Source organism: Pongo pygmaeus, chromosome 5 (assembly GCF_028885625.2).
Source record: "Pongo pygmaeus isolate AG05252 chromosome 5, NHGRI_mPonPyg2-v2.0_pri, whole genome shotgun sequence".
Taxonomy (NCBI): domain Eukaryota; kingdom Metazoa; phylum Chordata; class Mammalia; order Primates; family Hominidae; genus Pongo; species Pongo pygmaeus.
The window spans coordinates 44,777,601-44,802,442 of NC_072378.2; the positions used below are offsets into that span (position 1 = coordinate 44,777,601).

Here is a 24,842-nt window from a genome sequence, read left to right on the forward strand (position 1 = left end):
AGACTCTTTGTATTTAACCATCATACTATTTGCAAATATTTTTTCCTACTATTTGCCTTTTAATTTCATTTATAAATTTTCATAGTGTTACAATTAGAAGTTTTATGTCTCAAAGCTATTCAATGTGCAGATGAGTGGATTAAAAGGAAAAAAAAAGCTGTTGATTTTTTTCCTTTGCCATTTATTTAATTTATATTTAGTAAGTACATTTCCATCCAGAGATAAGATATGTATTTACTTGTAGTTCCTTTTGGTTTTTCTTTTTGCCTTATTATGTGCATGTGTGTGTGCACCTTTAAATTAAAACTAGGATTTGTTTTGGTGAATGGTGTGAGGTAAGGATTTAAATAAATATTTCTTCCCCAAATAAATAGATACTTTTTTTTAACTGTATGGGATAATTTATCCCTGTCACATGGCAGATGATTTTCGAAGTGATTTTGCATTCTTTTCAGACGTCTTGCCGCCCTCCAAAAAAGAAGAGAACTTCGAGCAGCTGGCATAGAAATTCAGAAGAAAAGAAAAAGGAAGAGAGGAGTTGATTATAATGCTGAAATCCCATTTGAAAAAAAGCCTGCCCTTGGTTTTTATGATACTTCCGAGGAAAACTACCAAGCTCTTGATGCAGATTTCAGGAAATTAAGACAACAGGATCTTGATGGGGAGCTAAGATCGTAAGTTGCCTTTCTGATTTTGGAAATGGAAAGGAATAGTAGGAGGAGTCTTACGAAGGGCCAAGTATTATCCTTGTCAGAGCCAGATTTTTATTATTTATTTATTTTAAATTTTTTAAAATTAATTTTTTTTTGAGACAGGGTCTTGCTGTGTTGCCCAGGCTGGAGTACAGTGGCACAAACACGGCTTACTGAAGCCTTGACCTCCTGGGCTCAAGCAATCCTCCCACCTCAGCCTCCTAAGTAGCTAGGCCTTCAGGTGCACACCACCACACCTAGCTAATTTTTTTAAAAGTTATTTTGTAGGGTGGGATCTCCTTTTGTTGTCCAGACTGGTCTCAAACTCCTGGGCTCAAGCGATCCTCCTTAAAGTGTTGGGATTATAGGCATCAGTTACTGTGCCTGGCCTAGATTTTTATTAGTACAATGTGGCCTACATATGGTTTTATTTATTTAATGGATTCATCTTTCTGAGAAAATCACGGACTCTGGCTGTCATGTTTTCGGCACAGAATGCTGTTTATGGCTCTTGAGTTGAAATGCATGACTCTTAATTGACTGTTTACTCTTTGAATCACATCTTAACTTTTATGTACGTTTATGAGTAGGTTAGTTTTACTAGTGGCTGAGGAATCTGTCAAAATTGAGTCTGGTATTTTTAGCCTTTAAAAAAAATTTTTTTTTTTTTTTTTTTAAGACAAGGTCTCACTCTATCACCCAGGCTGGAGTGCAGTGACGTGATCACAGCTCACTGTATCCTTCACCTCCTAGGCTCAAGCAGTCCTTCCACCTCAACCTCCCAAGTAGCTGGGAGTACAGATGTGTGCCACCATGACTGGCTAATTTTTTATTTTTTGTAGAGAGGTGGGTCTTGCCATGTTATCCATGCTGGCCTTGAACTCCTAGGCTCAAGCTACCCTCCCTTTGCGTCCCTCAGAAAGTGTTGGGATTACAGGCATGAGTCACCACTCCTGGCCGTTTTAGTCTTTTCTAGTGAAAAATTTTACCTTGTTTTTATTAAGAATAAATTAAAAGAAAAAACTTACTGATCCTTTCACTTGATGGGATAGATATACATTTATAAAATCTTTATGTTTTAGGGCACAGCAGATTTTCCCTATTTCTTGAGATTTTTAGTTTCTTTAAATCTCATATCTGAATATTGTAGGGAGAGTATTTTATGGTTGTCAAGGATTTTTTAAAGTTTTCTACTCCGTTGACCTTTCATTTCTGTTGACATGAATTGTTACAAAACAACAGCTATCAGCCATTGTAAAATAGGATTTTCTTAGATGTACTCCACTGTATTTATTCCTCAGATTAGGACTTTGCTTTAGGTAGGCTCTACAAATAAAGAGATTGAACAGGAAAACTATTCATTTGGAAGGAGCACTAAGTGGGGGAGGCAAGAAAGACACACAGAAGGGGGGGAGGTATTCCTGGAGCTTTGAAAGACTGCTTTGAGCCTGTCTTTAGGCTTCCTAACCATGTTTAGATGTCACTTGTCAGTATTAAGACAGCCTTTTTAAAAAAAGTTGTGAATTTTAAGAATCATGACAATTTAATAACAAGTTTTAAAGGGAAATTTAAAAATTGTGTTTTAATTTTATTTCTTTCATACACATTTTCCTTTTTACATACTTGTCATACTTTTTCCTGTGTGCACACGTTTTTATTGAATGTATTCATAATATAGGAATAGTTTTTGTTTTGACATTATGTGGAATATTTTGTTTATCACAATCTTCATACTTATATGTTTTAATATTTAGTACTTCAATTAGGGTACCTTATTAATGATTTTGTTGCTATTCTGAGTTTGCTTTCATCTTGAATATAGTAAGTAATGGTGTAGGGGACTACTTAATGTATATTGTTTTTGCCTTTTTTTTAGCTGTTTTCTTTTTTTTTTTTGAGATGGAGTCTTTCTCTATTGCCCAGGCTGGAGTATAGTGGTGCGATCTCAGCTCACTGCAACCTCCGTCTCCTAGGTTCTAATGATTCTCCTGCCTCAGCCTCCCGAGTAGCTGGGATTACAGGCACGCGCCACTATGCCTGGCTAATTTTTGTATTTTTAGTAGAGATGGGGTTTTGCCACATTGGCCAGGCTGGTCTTGAACTGCTGACCTCAGGTAATCCACCCACCTCGGCCCCCAAAGTGCTGGGATTACAGGTGTAAGCCATCGCGCCTAGCCTTTTTAGTTATTTTCTTAGAAATGAGGTTGTTTGTTCAAAGGGTTTGAGTATTTGTATGGATTTTAATGTTTTTGCCTATATGTAACTTAAAAATCTCTTTTCTACTTTGATCCATGACAGTGAAAAAGAAGGAAGAGATAGAAAAAAAGACAAACAGCATTTGAAAAGGAAAAAAGAATCTGATTTACCATCAGCTATTCTTCAAACTAGTGGTGTTTCTGAATTTACTAAAAAGAGAAGCAAACTAGTTCTTCCTGCCCCTCAGGTAATCTGATAAAAGCAAATTTTTCACTATGTGAATTTATATGCTTATATCATTTATTCAGCAAATGTTTGAAGGCCTGTGTACCAGGTTTGTGCTGGATGCTCTTAAGAAATTCACAGTTTAATGGGTGAGACACACATAAAAACAAGTAATTGTGGGCTGGCTGTGGTGGCCCACGCCTGTTATTTCAGCACTTTGGGAGACCAGGACGGGCGGATCACCTGAGGTCAGGAGTTCAAGACAGGAGGAGTTCCTGCTCAGCTTGGTGAAACCCTGTCTCTACTGAAAATACAAAAATTAGGCGGGATGGTGCCACGCACCTGTAATTGCAGCTATTCGGGAGGCTGAGGCAGGAGAATCACTGAAACCCGGGAGGTGGAGGTTACAGTGAGCCAAGATGGTGCCACTGCACTCCAGCCTGGGTGACAGAGTGAGACTCTGTCTCAAAAACAACAACAACAACAACAACAAAAACCCAAAAAAAAACCCCACAAGTAATTGTGATATAGTATGATAAGATAGCTTCAGCTTCTCTGTATAAATTATTGTATCAGATCTTAAACTGCTCATATGATGGTTTGGTAAGTAATTATCAGCTCTTAACATTTTGTCAACAGGGTAGAGCTTTAGGCTTCTTTTTTGTAGCTGATGAGGGTAAAGGTGTGGTTTGGCTTTGTGGACTTTAAGCTGCCTTCTCCCAGGGAATGTTTTGTTGTGTTATGCTTTTTTTTTTTGAGACAACAGTTGTGAAAATCAATGTGGGAGTTGTGGAGAAAAGAGATACAAACGTTCTTTCATTCAGCTTATTACAGGCTGTATTCTTTTGACTTACTATAGTTGGTCAGAAACATGGGACCTTAGAGTAACCTTTTTTTTTTTTTTGAGACGGAGTCTTGGAGTCTCGCTCTGTCGCCAGGCTGTAGTACTGTGGTGCCATCTAGGCTCACTGCAACCTCTGCCTTCAGGTTCAAGCGATTCTCCTGCCTCAGCCTTCCAAATAGCTGGAACTATAGGCGTGCGCCACCACGCCCAGCTAATTTTTGTATTTTTAGTAGAGACAGGGTTTCACCATGTTGGCCAGGATGGTCTCGATTTCTTGACTTCGTGAGCTACCATCTACCCGCCTCGGCCTCCCAAAGTGCTGGGATTATAGGCGTGAGCCACTGTGCCTGGCTAACCCTTTTTTTTTTTCTGTTTTGAGTAGTACAGCTTTGTAGAATTGGACAGATTTAGTGGTGCAGAAGAAAGGACTTAGGAGACCAGAAGAACTGTTTTCCCACATGAGCACATTGGCTGCATCAACACAAGATTCTTGGGCATAAACGAGTTTCGTCATATCCTGACATTCCTAGTGGGGATATTTATTAAATTGAAATTTTGTCTTTAATTTTTTTCTTAGTACACCTTAGGATATTTATTTTGGTAAAATTACTAACACAATACCTTTAGATTTTCTTAGGGATCTTGTGGCTCACTAGACTCTTTCTGTGTGATATTTTAATTGGTTTTCAGTCTTCCTCCTCCAATTTTGTATAAATACTGCTATTTTACATTCTTGGTACACTGATACGTTGATTTGAAAGAATTTCAGTATAGAGATACAGCCTTTGTAGCTTGATTCTATATCATATGTGAATTTTCCCCTCACATTCTGTAGGGAAGGCTTTCTAAAGCTATATTATGGAAACTTTCAAAGCCACAAAAAAGGTGAGTACTATCGTGAACCCGTGATACTAATCACACAGCTTCAGCAATTCATTTTTCTGGAATATGGAAATTTAAAGCTGTGTCAGCTCTCAGTTAAAATGTTGGGTTTTTTTTTTTTTTCAATAGAGACAGTTTTGCTGTGTTGCCCAGATAGGTCCTGAACTCCTGGCCTCAAACAATTTGCCCTCCTCGGCCTCCCAGAGTGTTGGTATTACAAGTGTGAGCCACTGTGCCCGGCCTCAGTTAAAATGTTGCTTACTATGATAATTGTGTCCTTTTAGATTTCAGATGCAGAACTCCAGGAAGTTGTAAAAGTAGGCCAAGCGAGTGAAATTGCACGTCAAACTGCTGAGGAATCTGGCATAACAAATTCTGCTTCTAGTACACTTTTGTCTGAGTACAATGTCACCAACAACAGCATTGCTCTTAGAACACCACGAACGCCAGCTTCCCAGGACAGAATTCTGCAGGTAAGGTGTCACGTAGTAGAATGAGCCTTTTACTTCGTTTATTGTCCTTAGAAGTATCATGCAGGAGAACTAAGTGGTTTGGTTGTGTTTCTTTTAGTGTAAATGGTTTGAAACTGAGTCCTGAATGCATAGATCTTGCAACATTTCTGTAGTAGAGAAGCTAAATAGATTCAGCAATAAGGTAGTTTTATTTTCACATTTATTAATTTATAACTTTTTGAAGCCAGCCCTTCTACCTTCATTAGTCTTTTGTACCTGTTAGTAAAGCATAGTTTTGTAAAATTTCACATTGCCTACGAATCCTAGAAAGAAAGAAATACTTCCTTGCATTTCTGTACTTAGCTTCACATAGTGTGCCCGCAGTTCTACTTTCTTCCCTCTCTCTAACACGTGGGGTAGACACAGCTTTGTGTGTTCCCAGGGTGTCTGTATACCAGAGAATATCCAAACCTACAAAACATAATTGGGTCTTTTGGTACCCTTACATCTCATTTCCTCATCTCTAATAGTCAGGAATGTAATTTTAAGGCTTTGATTCGAGGCAAACAGTTGTGTAAGGCTTAGCAAGAAAAACACTTGTGCCCCTCATCGATAGAGGTGCCTGTTACAACTCTTTGTTTTACTTACTACTAAAAGATCTTTGTTACTCATTGACCATTTTCAGTTTTAGGCATTATCTGTTGTTTTTCCACATGGAATTTGACATTTGGCTTTCACACCCTCTGTGTCCGTCATGCATACATTTTCTATTCCCCTATTGTCTGTTATAATTTGGTTAGCTTTATGTTCTTGGTTTATCTTATGACTCTGTAAATCCTATTCATTGCTAAACCATGAATTACCTTATAATTTGTGTAAGTTATACAAATATGTAATATTTGTACATATAGTATGTAATCCATAGCATACCATTGTACTTTGTGGTATAGTATTTTGTTTTTCTTGGAGCTAATACTTGTTTTATTCAGTTGCTAAGTTTTTTGACTAAGCACTAATTCAACTCTAGACTACGCTGGCTGTGTCTGTTTTCTCTAACCTGTGCTGACTTTAGATAGTCTCATCTTTTTGAAGAAATCTTTCTTAGAACTTCCGAATGTTCTTGCCTGAACTGATTATTCTTCAGAGCTTGTTTATAGCTTGTTCTTTTGATTTCCCTTCACTGTCACCCTAGAGAGTCCCTTGGATCCCCTCTTTGCAGACTCCTATGTCTTTGGCTTTCTTGGTTTACTCCCTTGTTCAATGAAGAATATCATTCAGTAGCTTTCAGAGAAAGGGTTCATAGGAGGTAGAATTTTTTTTTTATTAGTTTTTTTCATTGATAAGGAAAAATTGTATCTATTTATGGTGTACAGTATGATGTTTTGATATATGTATACCTTATGGAATGGCTAAGTCAAGCTGTTTAACATGTGCATTACTTCACATATTTATCATTTTTTTGTGGTAAGAACACTTAAAATCTACCCTTAGCAATGTTGAAATGTACAGTATACTGTTATTCACTATAATCACTGTGATGTATAATATCTGGAACTTATTTCTCCTGTCTTACTGAAATTTTTTGTCCTTTGACAGATATCTCCCTGGTTCCCTCACCCCTCAGCCTCTAGTAACCACCATTTTACCCTTTTTCTGTGAGTTTGACTTTTTTAGATCCCACAAATAAGTAAAATCATGGGGAATTTGTCTTTCTGTATCTGGCTTACTTGATGTAATGTCCTTCAGTTTCATCCATGTTGTCACAAATGACAGGATTTCTTTTTTAAGGCTGAATAGTATTTTTTTGTGTTTATGTATCACATTTTTTAATTCATTTCTCCATTGATGGACCCTTAGGTTGTTTCCAGAGGTAGAATTTTTCAAGATCTTGCATATCTGTAAATTACTAATCTACCCTCTTGGTTGATAGTATAACTGGGTATAGAATCCCAGATTGTGGTGGTTTTTGTTCACAGTGTTGAAGGTAGCACTGCAAGGTCTTCTGGCTTCCACTGTGCTCTTGAGACCTCCTATACTTTTCAGTTTGTTAAAAGGAAACCTCGTTTTTTCTTTTCTTGAAGCTTATATTATCTTACATGATTTATGATGCATGTTTCTTGGTGAAGGTCTTTTTCAACCACTGTGGATCTTTTCATTCCAGAGACTCATGGCCTTCAATTTTGTAAAATTATTTTGAATTAAAATTGTTTTTCTCCCTTTCATTGATCTCTTTATGAACCTCCAGGTTTTCTATTAATTCCTCTGCAGTTTTCTATCTTACTGATTTTGATTTATTCGTAGGAGGTTTTCTCAATTTTATCTTTATTCAGTTTTTAATTTACTATCATATATGTAATGTTTAAGAGCTTTTTAAAATTTTGTTCAGTATTTTTTTGCCATCTCTTATTTCATGAGTGTCTTATTTTTCTGAGGCTGTTAATGATGGTTTTGTTTTTATAAGTTTTCTTTTCCTTGCATAGTTTCTAAGTTTTTTGTTTTGTTTCCTTTCTGTCTTTCCTTATGGGTATTTCCTCAAATGTCTGGTGCTCTTTGCCTGTGTCTAGAAGTGGGTTGGGGGCAATCACAAGCTGATTGGAAGCTCCTTAGGTGTGAGTAGGCCTTCTTGACTCCTGGCTTCCCTGGAGGCTGATCTGGCTGGGATGTTTCATTGGGAGAGTTCTTGATGTCAGTGTTAGTTCTTTTTGCTTAGGTTAGTCATATTCCTCAGAGAAGTAATTTCCAGTCTCCTATCTACAGGGTATAAAGTTGGCCAGTCTCTGGGAACCTAGTTGGGGAAAAAGGCTGGATGTCTCCAATCTAAAATAAAAACTTCTGCTTCATTTCTCTATTTTCATAGTGATAATTTTGCTCTTAACTCTTCCTGGTATTCTCTGGTTTAGAAATCTTTTTTGTACTCTCTTCAGAGAGTAAAGCCCCTCTGTTTTCTGTAAATCCTGTGAGAGACAGAGAGAGAGAGAGAGAGTGTGTGTGTGTGACTAAAAATCCTATAGTCTTTGTTTTTTATTATCACTCTCCTTTTTCTTCTCATTTTATATTGTTTCGTGAAAGTTTCCGAAATTATGGCACACTAGTTATTAGCCAGCTCAAGGCTTTGAGGAGGTCTGAACATAGGGTTTCTCAAGTAAATAAGTAAAATATCTAGCATATCAGAAGTTTTAAAAACAATAATGTGATCTTGCATTTATTTCCTTGGATTCTGAACACAAGTAAGGAATGTGTTTCAGGGTGTTCAAGGCCAGGTAAAGTGTCAGATAAGCCTGTTCAGGCAGACTGGGAAAGAGAAAACCTAACCACTCACAGAGGAAATAAGGAGGGACCTAAACAGTCCAGAATACAGACAGGAATCCACTTAAACTGTATAGACTGTTAATAACAGGGGGCAATAATGGCTATAGGTATTGTAAGAATCCCACCAGCCATCTTCTCCTGGTGGCCCTGAAGTGATGGAGATGCTTCTGATAGAGGCTCTGTCAGTGTTACATGGCTTAGTATTGCTCGTGCATGTGCAGCACTTAGGCAGCCCTTTCATTAAAATACAGAGCATGCTTTCCTGGTTCTGTCACTTTATCCACGCCTCAGCCTTTCAGATGTCTCCACTTCTTTGACAGATAGGAATAACCTGTCCCCCACTTTTTTTTTTTTTTTCAGACGGGGTCTCACTCCCATTACCCAGGCTGGAGTGCAGTGGCACGATCACGGCCACTGTGCCCAGCCAGTTTTTTTACTTTTAGTAGAGACAGGGTTTTGCCATATTGCCCCAGGCTGGTCTCGAATTCCTGGGTTCAAGTGATCTGCCCACCTTGGCCTCTCAGAGTGCTGGGGATTACAGGCATGAGCTACTGCACCTGACCCCCCACTTTTTTCAGCGGTGCTGTTTGAAGAAGTTTGCAAGTGTGAATATTCACACTTGAAATAAAAAAAAAATAGTTTTGTTTTAATTTTGGGAAAAAATTACATTATAGGGCAATATAAGGGACATTTAATGGAACTCTTTTCATGGTTTTTAAACAGTTTTATTGAGATATCATTCTTACAGAATTCACCCATTTTTACTGTGTTTACCAAGTTGTATAGCCATCACCACAGTCAATTTTAGAATAATTTCATCATCCAGAAAGAAAACCCGTACCCATTAGCAGTCATTCCCCATTGCCCTCAAACCTGCCAAGTTTTTAGGCACCCATTAATCTACTTTGTGTCTCTATAGAGTTCCCTATTCTGCACATATATGTAAATGAAATCATATAATATATGATGTTTCGTGACTGGCTTTTTTCACTTTGCATAATATCGTCAAGGTTCATCCATGTTGTAGCTTACATCAGTACTTTATTCCTTTTTGTCGTTGCATAATATTCCATTGTATGAACATACCATGTTTTGTTTATCCACTTATCAGCTGATGGACACTTGAGTTGTTTCTACCTTTTGACTGTTAGGAATAATGCTGCTTTGAACAGATGTTTGGGTGGACATGTTTTTTTCCTTACTCTTGCGTATATACCTAGGAGTAGAATTGCTGGGTCCTGTGGTGACTATGTTTAACTTTATGAGGAACTGCCAGACTGTTTTCCAAAGTCGCTGCACTGTTTTATTTGTTTATTTTTGAGACACGGTCTTGCTCTGTTGCCCAGGCTGGAGTGCAGTGGTGCAATCATGGCTCACCGAAGCCTTGACCTCCTGGGCTCAAGCGATCCTCCCAACTTGGCCTCCCGAGTAGCTGGTACTACAGGCATGCACTACCAGGCCCAATTAATTTTCTAATTTTTTGTAGAGATGGGGGTCTCACTGTGTTGCCCAGGCTGGTCTCAAACTCCTGACCTCAAGTGATCCTTCTGCCTCAGCCTCCCAAAATGCTGGTATTACAGGCATCAGCCACCGCGCCTAGCCCATTGTACGTTTTTATTAGGAATGTGTAAGGGTTCTAATTCTTTACATCCTCACCAGCACTTGTTTTCTGTCTTTTTGATTATAGCCATCTTATAATCAAACAGATCCTAGTTGTGAAGTGATATCTTGTGTTTTTGATTTGCATTTCCCTAATAGCTAATGACATTTCTTGTGCTTATTGGTCATTTTTATATGTTTGTTGTTGTTATTGAGACAGGGTCTTGCCCTGTCACACAGGCTGGAGTGCAGTGGCGCCATTATGGCTCACTGCAGACTCAACTTCTCAGGTTCAAGCAGCCCTCCCACCACAGCCTCTCAAGTTGCCGGGACTACAGGTGTGCACCACTATGCCTGGCTAATTTTTTATTTTTGTAGAGATGGGATCTCACTATGTTGTCCAGGCTAGTCTCAAAGACCTGGGTTCAAGCCATCCTCCCACCTTGGCCTCCCAAAGTGTTGGGATTACAGGCGTGAGCCACTGTGCCTGGCCTGGCCTGTGTGTGTGTGTGTGTGTGTGTGTGTGTATATATATATATTTTTTTTTTAGAAATAGCTATTCATATTCTTTACCCATTTTTAAATTGGGTTATCTTTTTTTTTTTTTAATTTAAAAGATTTTTTTGTAGAGACAGGGTCTTGCTGGTGTTACGTAGGCTGGTTTTGAACTCCTGGCTTCAAGATTCTCCCACCCGAGCCTCCCAAGGTGCTAGAATTATATACGTGAACCATTGCACCTGACTGGGTTTTTTATAATTGTAAGAGTTCTTTGTATATTCTGGATATAAGTTCCTTATCTGATATATAACTTGCAGATGTTTCCTCTCATTTTGTAGGTTGTGTTTTCACTTTCTTGATGTTCTCATTTGCAGTACAGAAGGCTTATATTTTCATGAAGTATAGTTTAGCTATCTTTTTCTTTTTTGCTTATGCATTTAATCTTATCCAAGAAATTCTTTCCAACCCTGGGTCATGAAGAGTTACTCCTATGTTTTTTCCTCAGATTTTATAGTTTTAGTGCTTACATTTAGGTCTGTGATCCACTTTGAGTTAGTTTTTTATGTACTGTTAGGTGTGGATCTACCTTCATTCTTGGGCATGTGGATATCCAGTTTTCCTAACACAATTTGTTGTAAAGACTGTTCTTTTCCCATTGTATGTTCTTAGCAGCCCTTAAAAAATCAATTGACCATTAATGTAAGGGTTTATTTCTGGACTTTCAATTCCGTCTCATTGATCTGTTATCTATCCTGTGCCAGTACCACACTGTCTTTCCTATAGCCTTGTAGTATCCTTTTGTGTTTTTAACAGGCTTTTTAACTGATTGTTAAAGAATATTGAAGTAATGAGTGAATGTTAACTGGGACAGTAGTAGTTATTTTGAAAAAGCACAAAACAGGTTTAGAACCTGAGCCATATGCAGTAAGTTTGGGGCTTGTAACTTTGGATTTCTCTTCTAAAAGATGTGGGGGAAGTTAATATATTTGTTGGAATTAGGTTTAGCTGTAACAGAAAACCTCTAACAGTGGCCTAAATAGAATAGAGGTTTATTTCTGTTTCATGTTCTAAGTGTTGAGAGATAAATCAAACTGGGGCTTGTGTGGTACTCCCTGGTGTCAGGGACCTGGGCACCTGCTTTTTTGTCCTCCCCCATGTCAGGTTTCTCTTCTTAGTTTCTCCTTGTGGCAGGTACAGTCGCTGCAGGGCCAGCCATCATGTTTGCATATAGCCTGCAAGAAGGAGGAAAAAGGGCACACCCTTTCCCTTCTTAAGAACACATCTCTTGCACACATCATTCTGTCTGTCCTGCTGGCCAGAACTTAGGCACACATGTCCTAGCTACTGGGACATGTGATATTTGTTCTGGGTAGCCAGTTGCTGGTTAAGAATTGAGGCTTCTGTTACTATGGAGGAAGAGAATGGGTGCTTGGTGACAAGAAGTCTCTGCCACGGTAAAATAAATATCTATTAATGAAAATGATTATGATTGGTTGAAGCCCTTTGGAACCTCTAAGATGAACTGACAGAAGTTGAGATTTAGTCTAGTCTGTGACATTTTTTTGTAAAATTTTGATAAATTTTGTTTTCACTTTGTGAGCTTTTCTTGGTTCAGTGTCTCTGTTCTATGTGTGATAAAGGTGGTACCTCTGGCTGCTGTTGTGTGTAGCTAGGGATAAGAGAGGTTTGCTTCTGTCTCTTGGCCTCCTCTGACGTAGTCTAGGGTATATCAGTCAAGATTTAATTAAGGAAACAGAACCACTATGAAAATCATGGAATAAGGAATTTGTTAGCAGAATTAGTCCCATATACCGTTATGGGAAAAGCAGGGCATTAAAGGTCTGAAAAGGAGTGTTAAAGATCGGAGAAAGGTCACCAGCCCTGGTGTGGAGTGAGTCATAGCTTATAGGGAAATCTGGAGGCCAGGCATGGAAGTCTGGAGGGTTGTTGACTCTTTGTCACTACTGTTTCTGTGAGTTTGAAGCAGGAGTCTGGTCACCAGGGCTGCCTGTAAAGGAGGAGAATTGACTATATGGAGCAGTGGGGTGCAAGGACACGCTGAAACTTGCCAGCTCCTCTGCAAGTCTGTCACTACCTCTGACCAATGATGGCCTTCAGAGTGTAGTGGTTGCTACTTCACCTCTGTCACCTCTGCTTCTCCTTCTGCCTCTACCTCTGTTTTACTTTTGATGAACTCTACTCAGTGCCAAGAGGGAAGAGAATTCTGGGAAACATCCCAGTGTAACCAGGTCGACAAAGGATAATTCACCACATAGGAGACAGCTCTCAGATGCACTGGCATTTTACTGGGCCAATCTCATACTGGGCCAAACTCCCCCACTCCTTAGCCACACCATTTTTGGGAGTGTTGCCTATTTGTAATTTTGGCACATATGATATTTCACATGTCACCCACTCTTCCAGGAATATATACTTTTGCCATTTGATTCTTATTTCTCCTCTTTCCTATGCAGAAGATCTAAGCCTACATACGTTTCTTTCTAGTAAATGCTTTATATTTGGAATAGCAAAAAGGACACACACAGGGCCTTTGATAATGTGAAATTCAAGATTTTTTTTTCATGAATAAAGATATACAGAATAATGGAATAAGTCTTGCTCTGGTTATTTTCATTTTGCCTCAAAATTTAGTGATTTATTGCATTTTACTATGCTTATGACTTCTCTGAGTCAGGAATTCAGACAGGGCACAGAAGGAGTGGTTAGTCTGTGCTCCGTGATGTCTAGGGCCTTAGTAAGGAGGACTCAGCAGTTCTGTGTGATTTGATGGATAGGGGATAGAGTCATTTGGAGGTGTTGTCTTTCCATGTCTGGTGGTTGATGCTGGCTGTTGGTGGGGTGGGTCCTCAGCTGGGAATGTGGAGTGAATCTGCATGTGGTCTTTCCATGTGGCTTGGGCTTTCTCATAGCGTAGTGGTCTCAGAACAGTTGAACTTCTCACGTGGTATCTCAGGGCTCCACTGTGAGTGCGGTGGGAAGCTGCGTTATTTTTTCTAAACTAACCTGGGAGGTCAAGCACTGTCACTTTTGTTGTGTTCTGTTGGTTTCAGGTGAATCACAAGGCCACCTAGATTTATGGGGAGGGAACATAGACCCTACCTCTTGATGGAAGGAGTATCACAGTTGGATTTTAAGAACATGAAACATCAGAGAGAAGGTTGTGACCATCTTTGGAAAATAAACTCTGCCACAGGCCCTAAGTTGGACATAAAGAGATTTATGGGTACAAAGATAGCACTGAGGACAGGGTTACAGTAGAGGGACTAAAGAGAACATGGTCAGTTCTGTCTAAAGAGATCAGTAAGACTTCTAAAAGGGACCTGACCCCCACAAGTTGTTTTCTTGTGCAATGGAAAGGTTGCTTGGGAGTATCTTAAGTTCCCAGTAGAAGAAACAGACCTCAGAGAAACTAATGAAGACTGGATAGAGAATTCAGTGGTGAAGCCAGACTAAAACCCAGGCATTCAGACATTTGGCCTAAGCTCACACTGGGAAATTTGAATTCTTGTATTTCATGATTATAGAGAGGTTTGGCACAGGTAATAGGAGAAGTTTTTGGGTAATAGTAATTTCATATGTGAGGCCACAAAAGCACACCTCTACATATAAAACTTTATTTGATGTATAAAACTTTTTTTTTAATTTTGTTATTATGCTTTAAGTTTTAGGGTACATGTGCACAATGTGCAGGTTTGTTACATATGTATACATGTGCCATGTTGCTGTGCTGCACCCGTTAACTCCTCATTTAACATTAGGTGTATCTCCTAATGCTATCCCTCCCCCCTTCCCCCACCCCGCAACAGTCCCCGGAGTGTGATGTTCCCCTTTCTGTGTCCATGTGTTCTTATTGTTCATTTCCCACCTATGAGTGAGAACATGCGATGTTTGGTTTTTTGTCCTTGCGATAGTTTGCTGAGAATGATGGTTTCCAGTTTCATCCATGTCCCTACAAAGGACATGAACTCATCATTTTTTATGGCTGCATAGTATTCCATGGTGTATATGTGCCACATTTTCTTAATCCAGTCTATTGTTGTTGGACATTTGGGTTGGTTCCAAGTCTTTGCTATTGTGAATAGTGCCGCAGTAAACATACGTGTGCATGTGTCTTTATAGCAGCATGATTTGTAATCCTTTGGGTATATACCCAGTAATGGGATGGCTGGGTCAAATGGTATTTCTAGTTCTAGATCCCTGAGGAATCGCCACACTGACTTCCACAATGGTTGAACTAGTTTACAGTCCCACCAACAGTGTAAAAATGTTCCTATTTCTCCACATCCTCTCCAGCACCCGTTGTTTCCTGACTTTTTAATGATCGCCATTCTAACTGGTGTGAGATGGTATCTCATTGTGGTTTTGATTTGCATTTCTCTGATGGCCAGTGATGATGAGCATTTTTTCATGTGTTTTTTGGCTGCATAAATGTCTTCTTTTGAGAAGTGTCTGTTCATATCCTTTGCCCACTTTTTGATGGGGTTGTTTGATTTTTTTCTTGTAAATTTGTTTGAGTTCATTGTAGATTCTGGATATTAGCCCTTTGTCAGATGAGTAGGTTGCGAAAATTTTCTCCCATTTTGTAAGTTGCCTGTTCACTCTGATGGTAGTTTCTTTTGCTGTGCAGAAGCTCTTTAGTTTAATTAGATCCCATTTGTCAATTTTGGCTTTTGTTGCCATTGCTTTTGGTGTTTTAGACATGAAGTCCTTGCCCATGCCTATGTCCTGAATGGTATTGCCTAGGTTTTCTTCTAGGGTTTTTATGGTTTTAGGTCTAACATGTAAGTCTTTAATCCATCTTGAATTAATTTTTGTATAAGGTGTAAGGAAGGGATCCAATTTCAGCTTTCTACATATGGCTGGCCAGTTTTCCCATGATGTATAAAACTTCTGATGTGATGTGTTAGATTGATAGAAGGAATGGAAACATTGAAATCTGCCATGACTGGTATTCATTTTCTCTGTTAGCTTTCATTGAGAAAATGAGTAAGAATTCTGCCTGCTTCAAGATTTGTATAGTAGGACCAGAAGAGATTCTGCAAGCCTGTCTAAACTTTTAAACGTGCTTCTTTGTCTTCTTGTTAATCAGGAAGCCCAGAACCTCATGGCCCTCACCAATGTGGACACCCCATTAAAAGGTGGACTTAATACCCCGTTGCATGAGAGTGACTTCTCAGGTGTAACTCCACAGCGACAAGTTGTACAGACTCCAAACACAGTTCTCTCTACTCCATTCAGGTATTGTAAATGAACACGTTTTTTATTTTAGAAAAACTTGAATTCAAGAACTTAGCATATTTGCTTTAGTAATGTTTATGGAGAATGACTACTTATTGTGTTGAATTTTCCTCTTTGATTTCTTCTTCACAGTAATAAATAATAGTGTCCAGGAAATGGTTAAATACTGTGGAGTGCCTCCCCCCCTTTTTTTTTTAAGATGGAGTCTCACTCTGTCACCCAGGCTGGAGTGCAGTAGCGCGATCTCAGCTTATGGAACCTCTCTGCCTCCCGGGTTCAAGCAATTCTCGTGCCTCAGCCTTCCGAGTAGCTGAGATTACAGACATCCGCCACCATGCCTAATTGGAGTGTCCTTTTGCAAAGCTTTGGATCCTATCACGTTATTTTTGAATACTTTGTATTTGATTTTAGAGTAGATTGATTCATTTTTAATGATTACTTTGTGAATTTTATTAAAATTGTAATCCTTTTATGTGTGTATTACTATTGCTTTCCCTCCAGCATTTTATTATGAAAATTTCAGGCATTTAGAAAGGTTGAAAGAATGTGTGGAAGTTATCAGTATTGAAATGGAGTCACTTATGTTACATTTTAATGAAAAAGGAACCCTAATGCGCATATGCCTATGACAGAAATTATTGCAGGGACCTTCTGAAAACCACACAAATTCCAGATAAGTTGCTTCTGTGAAGACATTGCCCTACCAACAGCCAGTACAGGTTGGGCATCCCAAATCTGAAAATCCAGAATGCTCCAAAATCCAAACTTTTTTTTTTTTTTTTGAGACGGAGTTTCGCTCTTCTTGCCCAGGCTGGAGTGCAATGGCACAAACTCGGCTCATCACAACCTCCGCCTCCTAGGTTCAAGCAATTCTTCTGACTTCGCCCCCCGAGTAGCTGGGATTACAGGCATGCGCCGCCACGCCCGGCTAATTTTGTATTTTTAGTAGAGACAGGGTTTCTCAATGATGGTCAGGCTGGTCTCAAACTCCTGACCTCAGGTAATCCACCTGCCTCAGCCTCCCATAGTGCTGGCATTACATGTGTGAGCCACTGCGCCCGGCCAAAATCCAGACTTCTTGAGCACCAACATGACACTCAAAGGAAACGCTCATTGAAATGTTTCAGATTTTGAATTTCCTGATTTGGCATGCTCAACCAGTAAGTATAATGCAATTATCCCCAAATCTGAAAAAATCCCATATCTAAAAGTCTTGGTCCCACATTTCAGATAAGGGATACTCTTGTCTATACTGGCAATGAAAACAAATGCCGCCTCCTGTGATAAGTCCCTGTAACCAATGGTCATTGTTTCAAAACAGTTTACGTAGACTCCTCCCTTGTATCTTTAAAAACTTCTCCTTGCCCCAGCACCCTCAGGTGTACCTATGGTCTGTCATAGCACACATATCCCACATTGTGATCCCTTGCCGTTCCCGAATAAACTCTTTGTTTTGGAGACCCAGTCTCTCACCCATTTGTCAACTTAAAAGTTGACAAATGGTAAAGTGAACATCCATATACCCACCACTTAGATTCTAAGATCGTTAATATTTTACTATATTTGCTTTATCACATATCCATCCACCAATCCATCATATTTTTTAATGCATTTCAAGGTAACTTGCAGATATCAGTTTGTTTGATCCCAAAACACTTCCACATGCGTTAACTAGAATTCAGTATTTCTTTATAACTCTTTTGCTTAGTTTTAAGTTGCCGTTTTTTAAGAAGAATCTTTAAAATACAAATGTTATGGAAGCATGTAGTAGTAAAATGGAATTGGAACTTACAATGGTTGGAAATATTTGGGGTTTACTTTGAATTTTAAGTGTTAAGATATGTCTTCCTACTGGTTATTTAGTAGAGAAAGCACTTCAGGCTATTACACATATCATGACAGCAGAACCAAGAAGCATTGGCAGCCAGTCTTAAACATTTAACACTTCTTGAGAGTCTTGTAAGAGAGCATAATCCCTCATTTCCTATGTTTAGTCGGCTCTCTGTATCTGAGGATTCCACATTTGTGAATTCAACCAACTGTGAATAAAAAATATTCCAAAAAACTCAAACAGTACAACAATAAAAAATAACACAAATAAAAATACAATATAACAACTATTTATAGAGCATTTACGTTGTATTAGGTATTATAAATAACCTAGAGATGATTTAAAGTACATGGGAGGATGTGCATACGTTATATGCAAATACGATGCCGTTTTATATCAGGGAGTTGAGTATCTGCAGATTTTGGTCCTGGAACCAATCCCTGGTGGATACTTAGGGACAACTGTATGTCTTGTCTCTCACCTAGATTGTAAAATCCTTGGGGGCGGGAACCATGTCTTATGTGGTAACACCTTACCTATCAGGAATAGCTGTCTGGCAGCATCACCATTCTGCAACACACCAATATACAGGAAATAGGCAACCAGGAAAAAAAAAGACTTTGAATAATTAAAATATAGGTTGCTGCAAAATCTGTGGATCTTATTCCTAGGAGAATCTCTTAGGCCTCACTCAGGAACTTACTCATGTTTAGATGTGATTCCAAAAGTGTGGTGTTTGGTTTCTAAACAAAATGTAAAAGGAGGAACTATTTAAAGTGTGTACATTGGTAATAATGACAGTGACAGTGATGTGAGAACCAACAGCTTGATAGGGAGGGAGGAGACAAATATACATCAAACTCAAAGAGTCATCTGGGGTCATTGAGTATGGTGGCCCACCTCCCTGCCCAGTGCATGTTCTTAGCTGCCCTAATGTGCCAAGAAAAGGTTGAAATAATGTTTAGTGGACGTAGTTGAGGAAGGCAAGAAAATATCAAATGTAGTGATTATTGTAAGTCAGTAAAATAAAAATACCATGCTAGCTAGACCAAACATTGATTTTAAGCTAGAGATCCTAACAAAACCAGCTAGGCAGAATTTCTGAAATCTTTATTCTTTTTTTTCTATATTTCCTGTGAAATAATTTATGTGAAAAACATTTGAAAGCACAATCCAAATGTAAGTGGCACTTCTGTTAATTGGGATTCCTGTCTTTCTAGGACTCCTTCTAATGGAGCTGAAGGGCTGACTCCCCGGAGTGGAACAACTCCCAAACCAGTTATTAACTCTACCCCGGGTAGAACTCCTCTTCGAGACAAGTTAAACATTAATCCCGAGGATGGAATGGCAGACTATAGTGATCCCTCTTACGTGAAGCAGATGGTAAATGTCAATTCCCTTTTAATACTCTTAAATTTTTTTTTAATATCTCATGAGTGCCAAATTAAAATTTCTCCTGTTAGTGCATATCATATATACCTTAAGAATCTATACACCTATGGATGCCAGAAAAAGAATGATTTGTAAGACTTGATGAAAGGGAATATTTTGGGCTCAAAACCCACCATTCTTTGTGCTTACTAGGTTTGTGAATATTGATGTTTGTTGTTGATTTCACTGAAGTTTTCTTCAGCAAGGTGAGGTAGAAAGCTAACTGTAAAAGTTAAGTTTTGCTTCTGCCCATGTTACTGCGTTTATTACTTTGCTATTGGGCCTTATTATCTAATGCCACAGAAATCATTGTGAAATTAAAAAAAATAACTTCTAATGATACTGGCTTGTCTTCAGTTTAAAATTAATTCTAACCTCATGTATATATTTGGTTGATTTATATATGTTTTTTAAAGTTCAAATTGATATCAACTAAAGCCAACTCTGAATGGATATATAAGAATTAAATAGATTAAGAACCTCATGCATGCAGAGCATGCATTTGGACATTTGAGGGGATCTAAAGTTGAATAAAGATGTCCTTTGTCCTAAGGAAATTTATATTCTGGAGAGATTGACAGTAACTAAACTAAGTCCAAAAATAATTGCAATATCAGAACAGAATAAGCCCTTTGAGTAAAACCAATGTGCTTAGGGTAGTTAAAGAAGGGAATAATCACATTTGTTGGGTAACAGGAAAGCCTTATTAGAGGAGCTATATTCTGAAGGAGGGTGGGGGCTGTCCCAGATGGAGACTACAATATGAGTAAGCACGGAGGATGTTTTAGATATAGCAACTCATCTGTTCCTCACACCTGGTACATGTAAGTACTGAGGATGGATGGGAAAACTCTGGGTACCAGGAGGCTTTTTTGGGAACCAGGACTCTACTTTCTTTCATCTGCATGGGATTTAGTATTTCCATTAAAAATAAACACATACATACAAATTCAAGTATCTTTTAGAGTGGGTTTTATTAGTCCAAGGACAAACTAACTTTTGAACCTGTTCCTTTTATTTGTTGTTAACTTTTGGTGTCAGAAATGTGTTCCCTCAAAGTGGCCTTTTTTTCTGCCCTGGCCTCAGACCTCCTGTTGGAATATCCCAGAGTATCTTCAGTGATCACAAGTGAAAGTTTTTGGTTGGTCTTAATGTTGGGAAGAAGGGGGGATAGAAAATAAACATAAGACTTGTCTTAGCTCTGACGTCAGGATTATTTTTCTAGAATTAATATTAGGGTGATTTTTTTTAAGACTTTTTTTTCTCTTTCTGTGATTTTTAATTTTTGTAGATACATAGTAGGTGTATATATTTATGGGGTACATGAGATATCTTGATACAGGCATGCATGTGTAATGATCATATCATGGAAAATGGGGTATTCGTCCCCTCAAGCATTTAACCTTTGTGTTAGAAACCATCCAATTATTCTCTTAGTTATTTTAAAATGTACAGTTATTTTGACTAGAGTCACCCTGTTGTGCTATCAATTTTTAAGAGACTCATAAAATACTGGTGGAATGTTTAAGATGCATGAATTGAGAAGGACCACTTCTTTTCTACAGGAGAGAGAATCTCGAGAACATCTCCGTTTAGGGTTGTTGGGCCTTCCTGCCCCTAAGAATGATTTTGAAATTGTTCTACCAGAAAATGCCGAGAAGGAGCTGGAAGAATGTGAAATAGATGATACTTACATTGAAGATGCTGCTGATGTGGATGCTCGAAAGCAGGTGGGTGACTGTACTGAAAGAAGCGTGAGTTTGGCTGAATGTGTCAGTAGGCTCGAAGAATGAAGAATAGCCATTAAACGTCTCAAGATCCCTACCTAGTTCTTTTTAATATTGAAAAAACTTCTAAAGTAAATAACTTATGTCATTAATAATGTATCCTCACATAATTAATATACTCACAATATTGTGATGGACATTCTTAAAAATATATATGGAAATTTAAATACATTCTGTCAAATTCATCATGCTTCTCTAAAATACACATAGGTAGTCTTTTAGACATTGCTTCAATCTAGCAAAGAAAAGATGTTATTGGTTAGTCTTAAAAACAAATACATCTTGGTTCCTGGGTGGTGCGATGTACGAGCCTGTAGTCTCAGCTACTCGAGAGGCTGAGGTGGGAGGATTCTTTGGGCCCAGGAGTTTGAATCCAGTCCGGGGAACATAGTAAGACCTCTATCTAAACTGGAGTTGGAAATTTAGATAGAGTGTGTCAGAATAATATTAGTAACACTTTGTACTAATATATCTTATACGTAATTACTTTCTCATTTGCATGTAACAGCACAGTGATATAAACAGGATCGGTATTACAGGTTGAACATTGCTAATCCAAAAATCCAACATCTGAAATGCTCCAAAATTCAAAACTTTTTGAGTGCTGACATGATGCTCAAAAGAAATGCTCATTGAAGCTTTTTGGATTAGAGTTAGTATAATGCAGATGTTCTAGAATCTGAAAAAATCAGAAATCCAAGATACTCTGGGCCCAGATATTTCTAGTAAGGAATACTCAACAAGCTCAGATGAATTCAGGTCTCATGGTCTCAACTTTCTCAGGTCTCATAGTGGGTAAGTGGTGAATCCTAAACTAGAACTGATATTTTATGACCCCTTTCAGTAAGTCTTGCTGCAGTCCATTGCTGGATGATTTTAGGGACCTTGAATCTCAGGGGATTGGAGTGAGAATGACATCAGTGGAAATAATATTTTAGGAGGGACCCATGTGAATGTGCTTTTCAGTGGGGAGCAGAGGATGATATTTTTTGTGTTTAGTTCTCAGCTACTTTGAGTTACATTTACTCCTTCAGAAATGGCATGAAATTTTAATGTGTTATCCCACATTCATAAGAATCAGGAAACAATACATTTTTTGGCTGGCTTTTTGAATTAAAAGTCAGTAATTTTGGAGTGAAAGGGAAGAAAGAGTTTTGTCGTGGGAGTCTCTTTGGAGTTTAGGTTTTCCATTTAGATGAGAAAAGTTTGTTACGTGATATGGATCCATGCAAGTTTGGAGAATGCTCTAGTAGACATTGGAAGCTCTTAGTTTCTATTATAATGAGAGTGAATAGACTGATTCATTTCTATTGCCTTAGCATTGCCTTTCTACAAACTTAAACCGATTTCTAAACTTTAGCTATTGAACACACATGATCTTACATACCAAAGTGTTTTTAGCTTTACTGAGAGATATCAAATATGCTATAGCTGCAATAAAGGATATAAAAATCATTTTTTAGGCCATACGAGATGCAGAGCGTGTAAAGGAAATGAAACGAATGCATAAAGCTGTCCAGAAAGATCTGCCAAGACCATCAGAAGTAAGTGTTAGAATTTCTGGTTTAGGAAGTTTTAAGTTTCTTTTTATATGATTGCTGCATTTTACATCATTCATAAAGACTATAAAACAAAATTTCATCTACTTTCTGGAATATAGCAAAGTAGTTCTCAAATCCAGTCTTTAAAATGTTTCAGTAGTACCAGAAAGAATTTAGAAGGAAAAAAAATGGAAATTGCTTTCGAAAATGTAAAACTGCTGTTTAATTCATGCTGTAACAGGTAATAACATTAATATATTATAGTGATATGTTTAGTAATTGTATTTGTTTTAAAATTTTAGGTAAATGAAACTATTCTAAGACCCTTAAATGTAGAACCGCCTTTAACAGATTTACAGAAAAGTGAAGAACTAATCAAAAAAGAAATGATCACAATGCTTCATTATGACCTTCTACATCACCCTTATGAACCATCTGGAAATAAAAAAGGCAAAACTGTAGGGTTTGGTACCAATAATTCAGAGCACATTACTTATCTGGAACATAATCCTTATGAAAAGTTCTCCAAAGAAGAGCTGAAAAAGGTATGATTGAGCTGGAATATTTCTTCTTGAGATTTAGGTAGTTGTTAGGTGCTGTGTATCATGGACAAATAATGAACTTATTTTTCTCCGTTGGTATTCGTAAACAACTGAAATGTATGATTAGGAGATGCATGTTTAGATTAAGTGTTATGAAAAGGACATGCTTTAAATACCTCCATCCCCCGTGTTCAGTGTGATAGACCTTTAGCAAATAAACACCGCCAGGGTGTTTTTGGTTCATGGGTATTAATAGCTTGGTTGACAGTTGTTACAGTTGCCGTTTTCTGTATTCAGCTCTGCTATCTCTGAATAAAAATTAGATGCCTTTAGTACTTAAACATCACTTATTTAGAATAATATGAAGAGGTGAGAGAGAGAGACTAATATAAAAATATTTATAGATTAAACCTTTTACCTTTTGAAAGGAAGGAAGTATTTTTTTTTTGCTGAATATATTCCCCTCACATGATTTCCCCCCTACTCTTTTGGATAAAGACATGAAGAAATGATTTCTTGTATGAAGTCTGTATCTGGTCTTTTCTTCTATATGCATTTTATTCCTTCTGTTTTGACAGAGCAAACAACTGTGATTGTAAATAGAAATCTCCATAATTGTATAAGAAGATACAGCGGGTCTCATAGTTGGAAGCAGAGTGGTCATTAGCTTGAAAGTCTTTTTTTCTTTAGCCTTCAGCCCTGAGGAGCAGTGATAGACCCATGGATTTGGAATGAGCTGCTGCATACTTAGGATAAAACAAACAAGATTCTTACAAACTCTCCTGTCTTCTCTCCTTCATTCTTCCTCTTTCTTCGCTTCTCACAATTTCTTACTTTGTGTTTTCTTTATTGCATAAGTAATACATACTTATTATAGGATTTTTAGAAAATAGAGAAAGGAAGGAGGGTTTCGATTTATATTTCAACAACTTGTCCCTGATTTCAGAATAACTGAGTCACTCATTTTTTAGCAAGTGCAGTAGGGAAACTAACATCTGTTGAGTTGCCTACTCTGTCGAGCACATTTGATCATTGAACTGGGATTGAGAATCAGGCTACGAAATTGATACTTGCACAGTTTCCTCTTTTTAAAGTGAAAATATGAGGGAAAGAGGAATTTAGGAAATAAATTTTCCTAAATTGTGTGTATGGAAACCTGAAACAAGGATCACATTGTTGCTTTTGGAGATTCTGTAGAGGGTAAACCCTAACACAATTTATGAAAAATAATAATTCTAAGTATTGGTTTGTAATTGTTTGAAACAAAGTAGCTTAAATATTCTCTCATATTTTATCTGTGTATATTTCTCTTTGTTCCAAAAAGAATTTGAAGCAGCTGTTTAGTTAGCAGATTATTTATGGGTAGTTTAAAGATAACTTAGCCATATTCTCTCCTAATAATTATAAGATCTGAACTTGTAAATTTTTACTGTGTACAGTTTCAGAGTGAAATAGCATTTCTCTTTTAATAAAGTGTCAGATTTTCTTTAATATACTTTAAGATATGTTAAAATTGATTTGTTTCCATTATTTCTCTTAAGTTATTAAGTGTCCATTTTTTCTTCTATAGAGATGATTTTCCATCTTTTGTTAAAATTTTTTATCAATCATTTCTCTTGATTTTGTAGATTTTGATGTGTTTATTTTCATTATTACTGGAAAGATTGAAAGCCTTCTGTAAGGCACAGAAGGTGGTTCCCAGTTTTTCATAAGCCATGAAGCAAAGGGCTGGGAAAAAATTCATATGCTTATGG

General features: G+C 37.8%; 1 protein-coding gene across 2 annotated transcripts in view; it reads left to right on the plus strand.

Annotated features, from left to right (window-relative positions):
* CDC5L (cell division cycle 5 like) overlaps nucleotides 1–24,842 on the plus strand; it is a 65,261-nt gene that overhangs the window by 17,208 nt on the left and 23,211 nt on the right. For both annotated transcript variants that reach the window (XM_063666236.1, XM_054491239.2), the window contains exons 6-13: nucleotides 456–674; nucleotides 2,991–3,135; nucleotides 5,124–5,312; nucleotides 15,808–15,956; nucleotides 19,008–19,170; nucleotides 20,784–20,948; nucleotides 22,469–22,549; nucleotides 22,849–23,091. In XM_063666236.1, coding sequence (XP_063522306.1) covers nucleotides 456–674; nucleotides 2,991–3,135; nucleotides 5,124–5,312; nucleotides 15,808–15,956; nucleotides 19,008–19,170; nucleotides 20,784–20,948; nucleotides 22,469–22,549; nucleotides 22,849–23,091 — 1,354 coding nt within the window. The remainder of the gene's footprint in view (nucleotides 1–455; nucleotides 675–2,990; nucleotides 3,136–5,123; nucleotides 5,313–15,807; nucleotides 15,957–19,007; nucleotides 19,171–20,783; nucleotides 20,949–22,468; nucleotides 22,550–22,848; nucleotides 23,092–24,842) is intronic.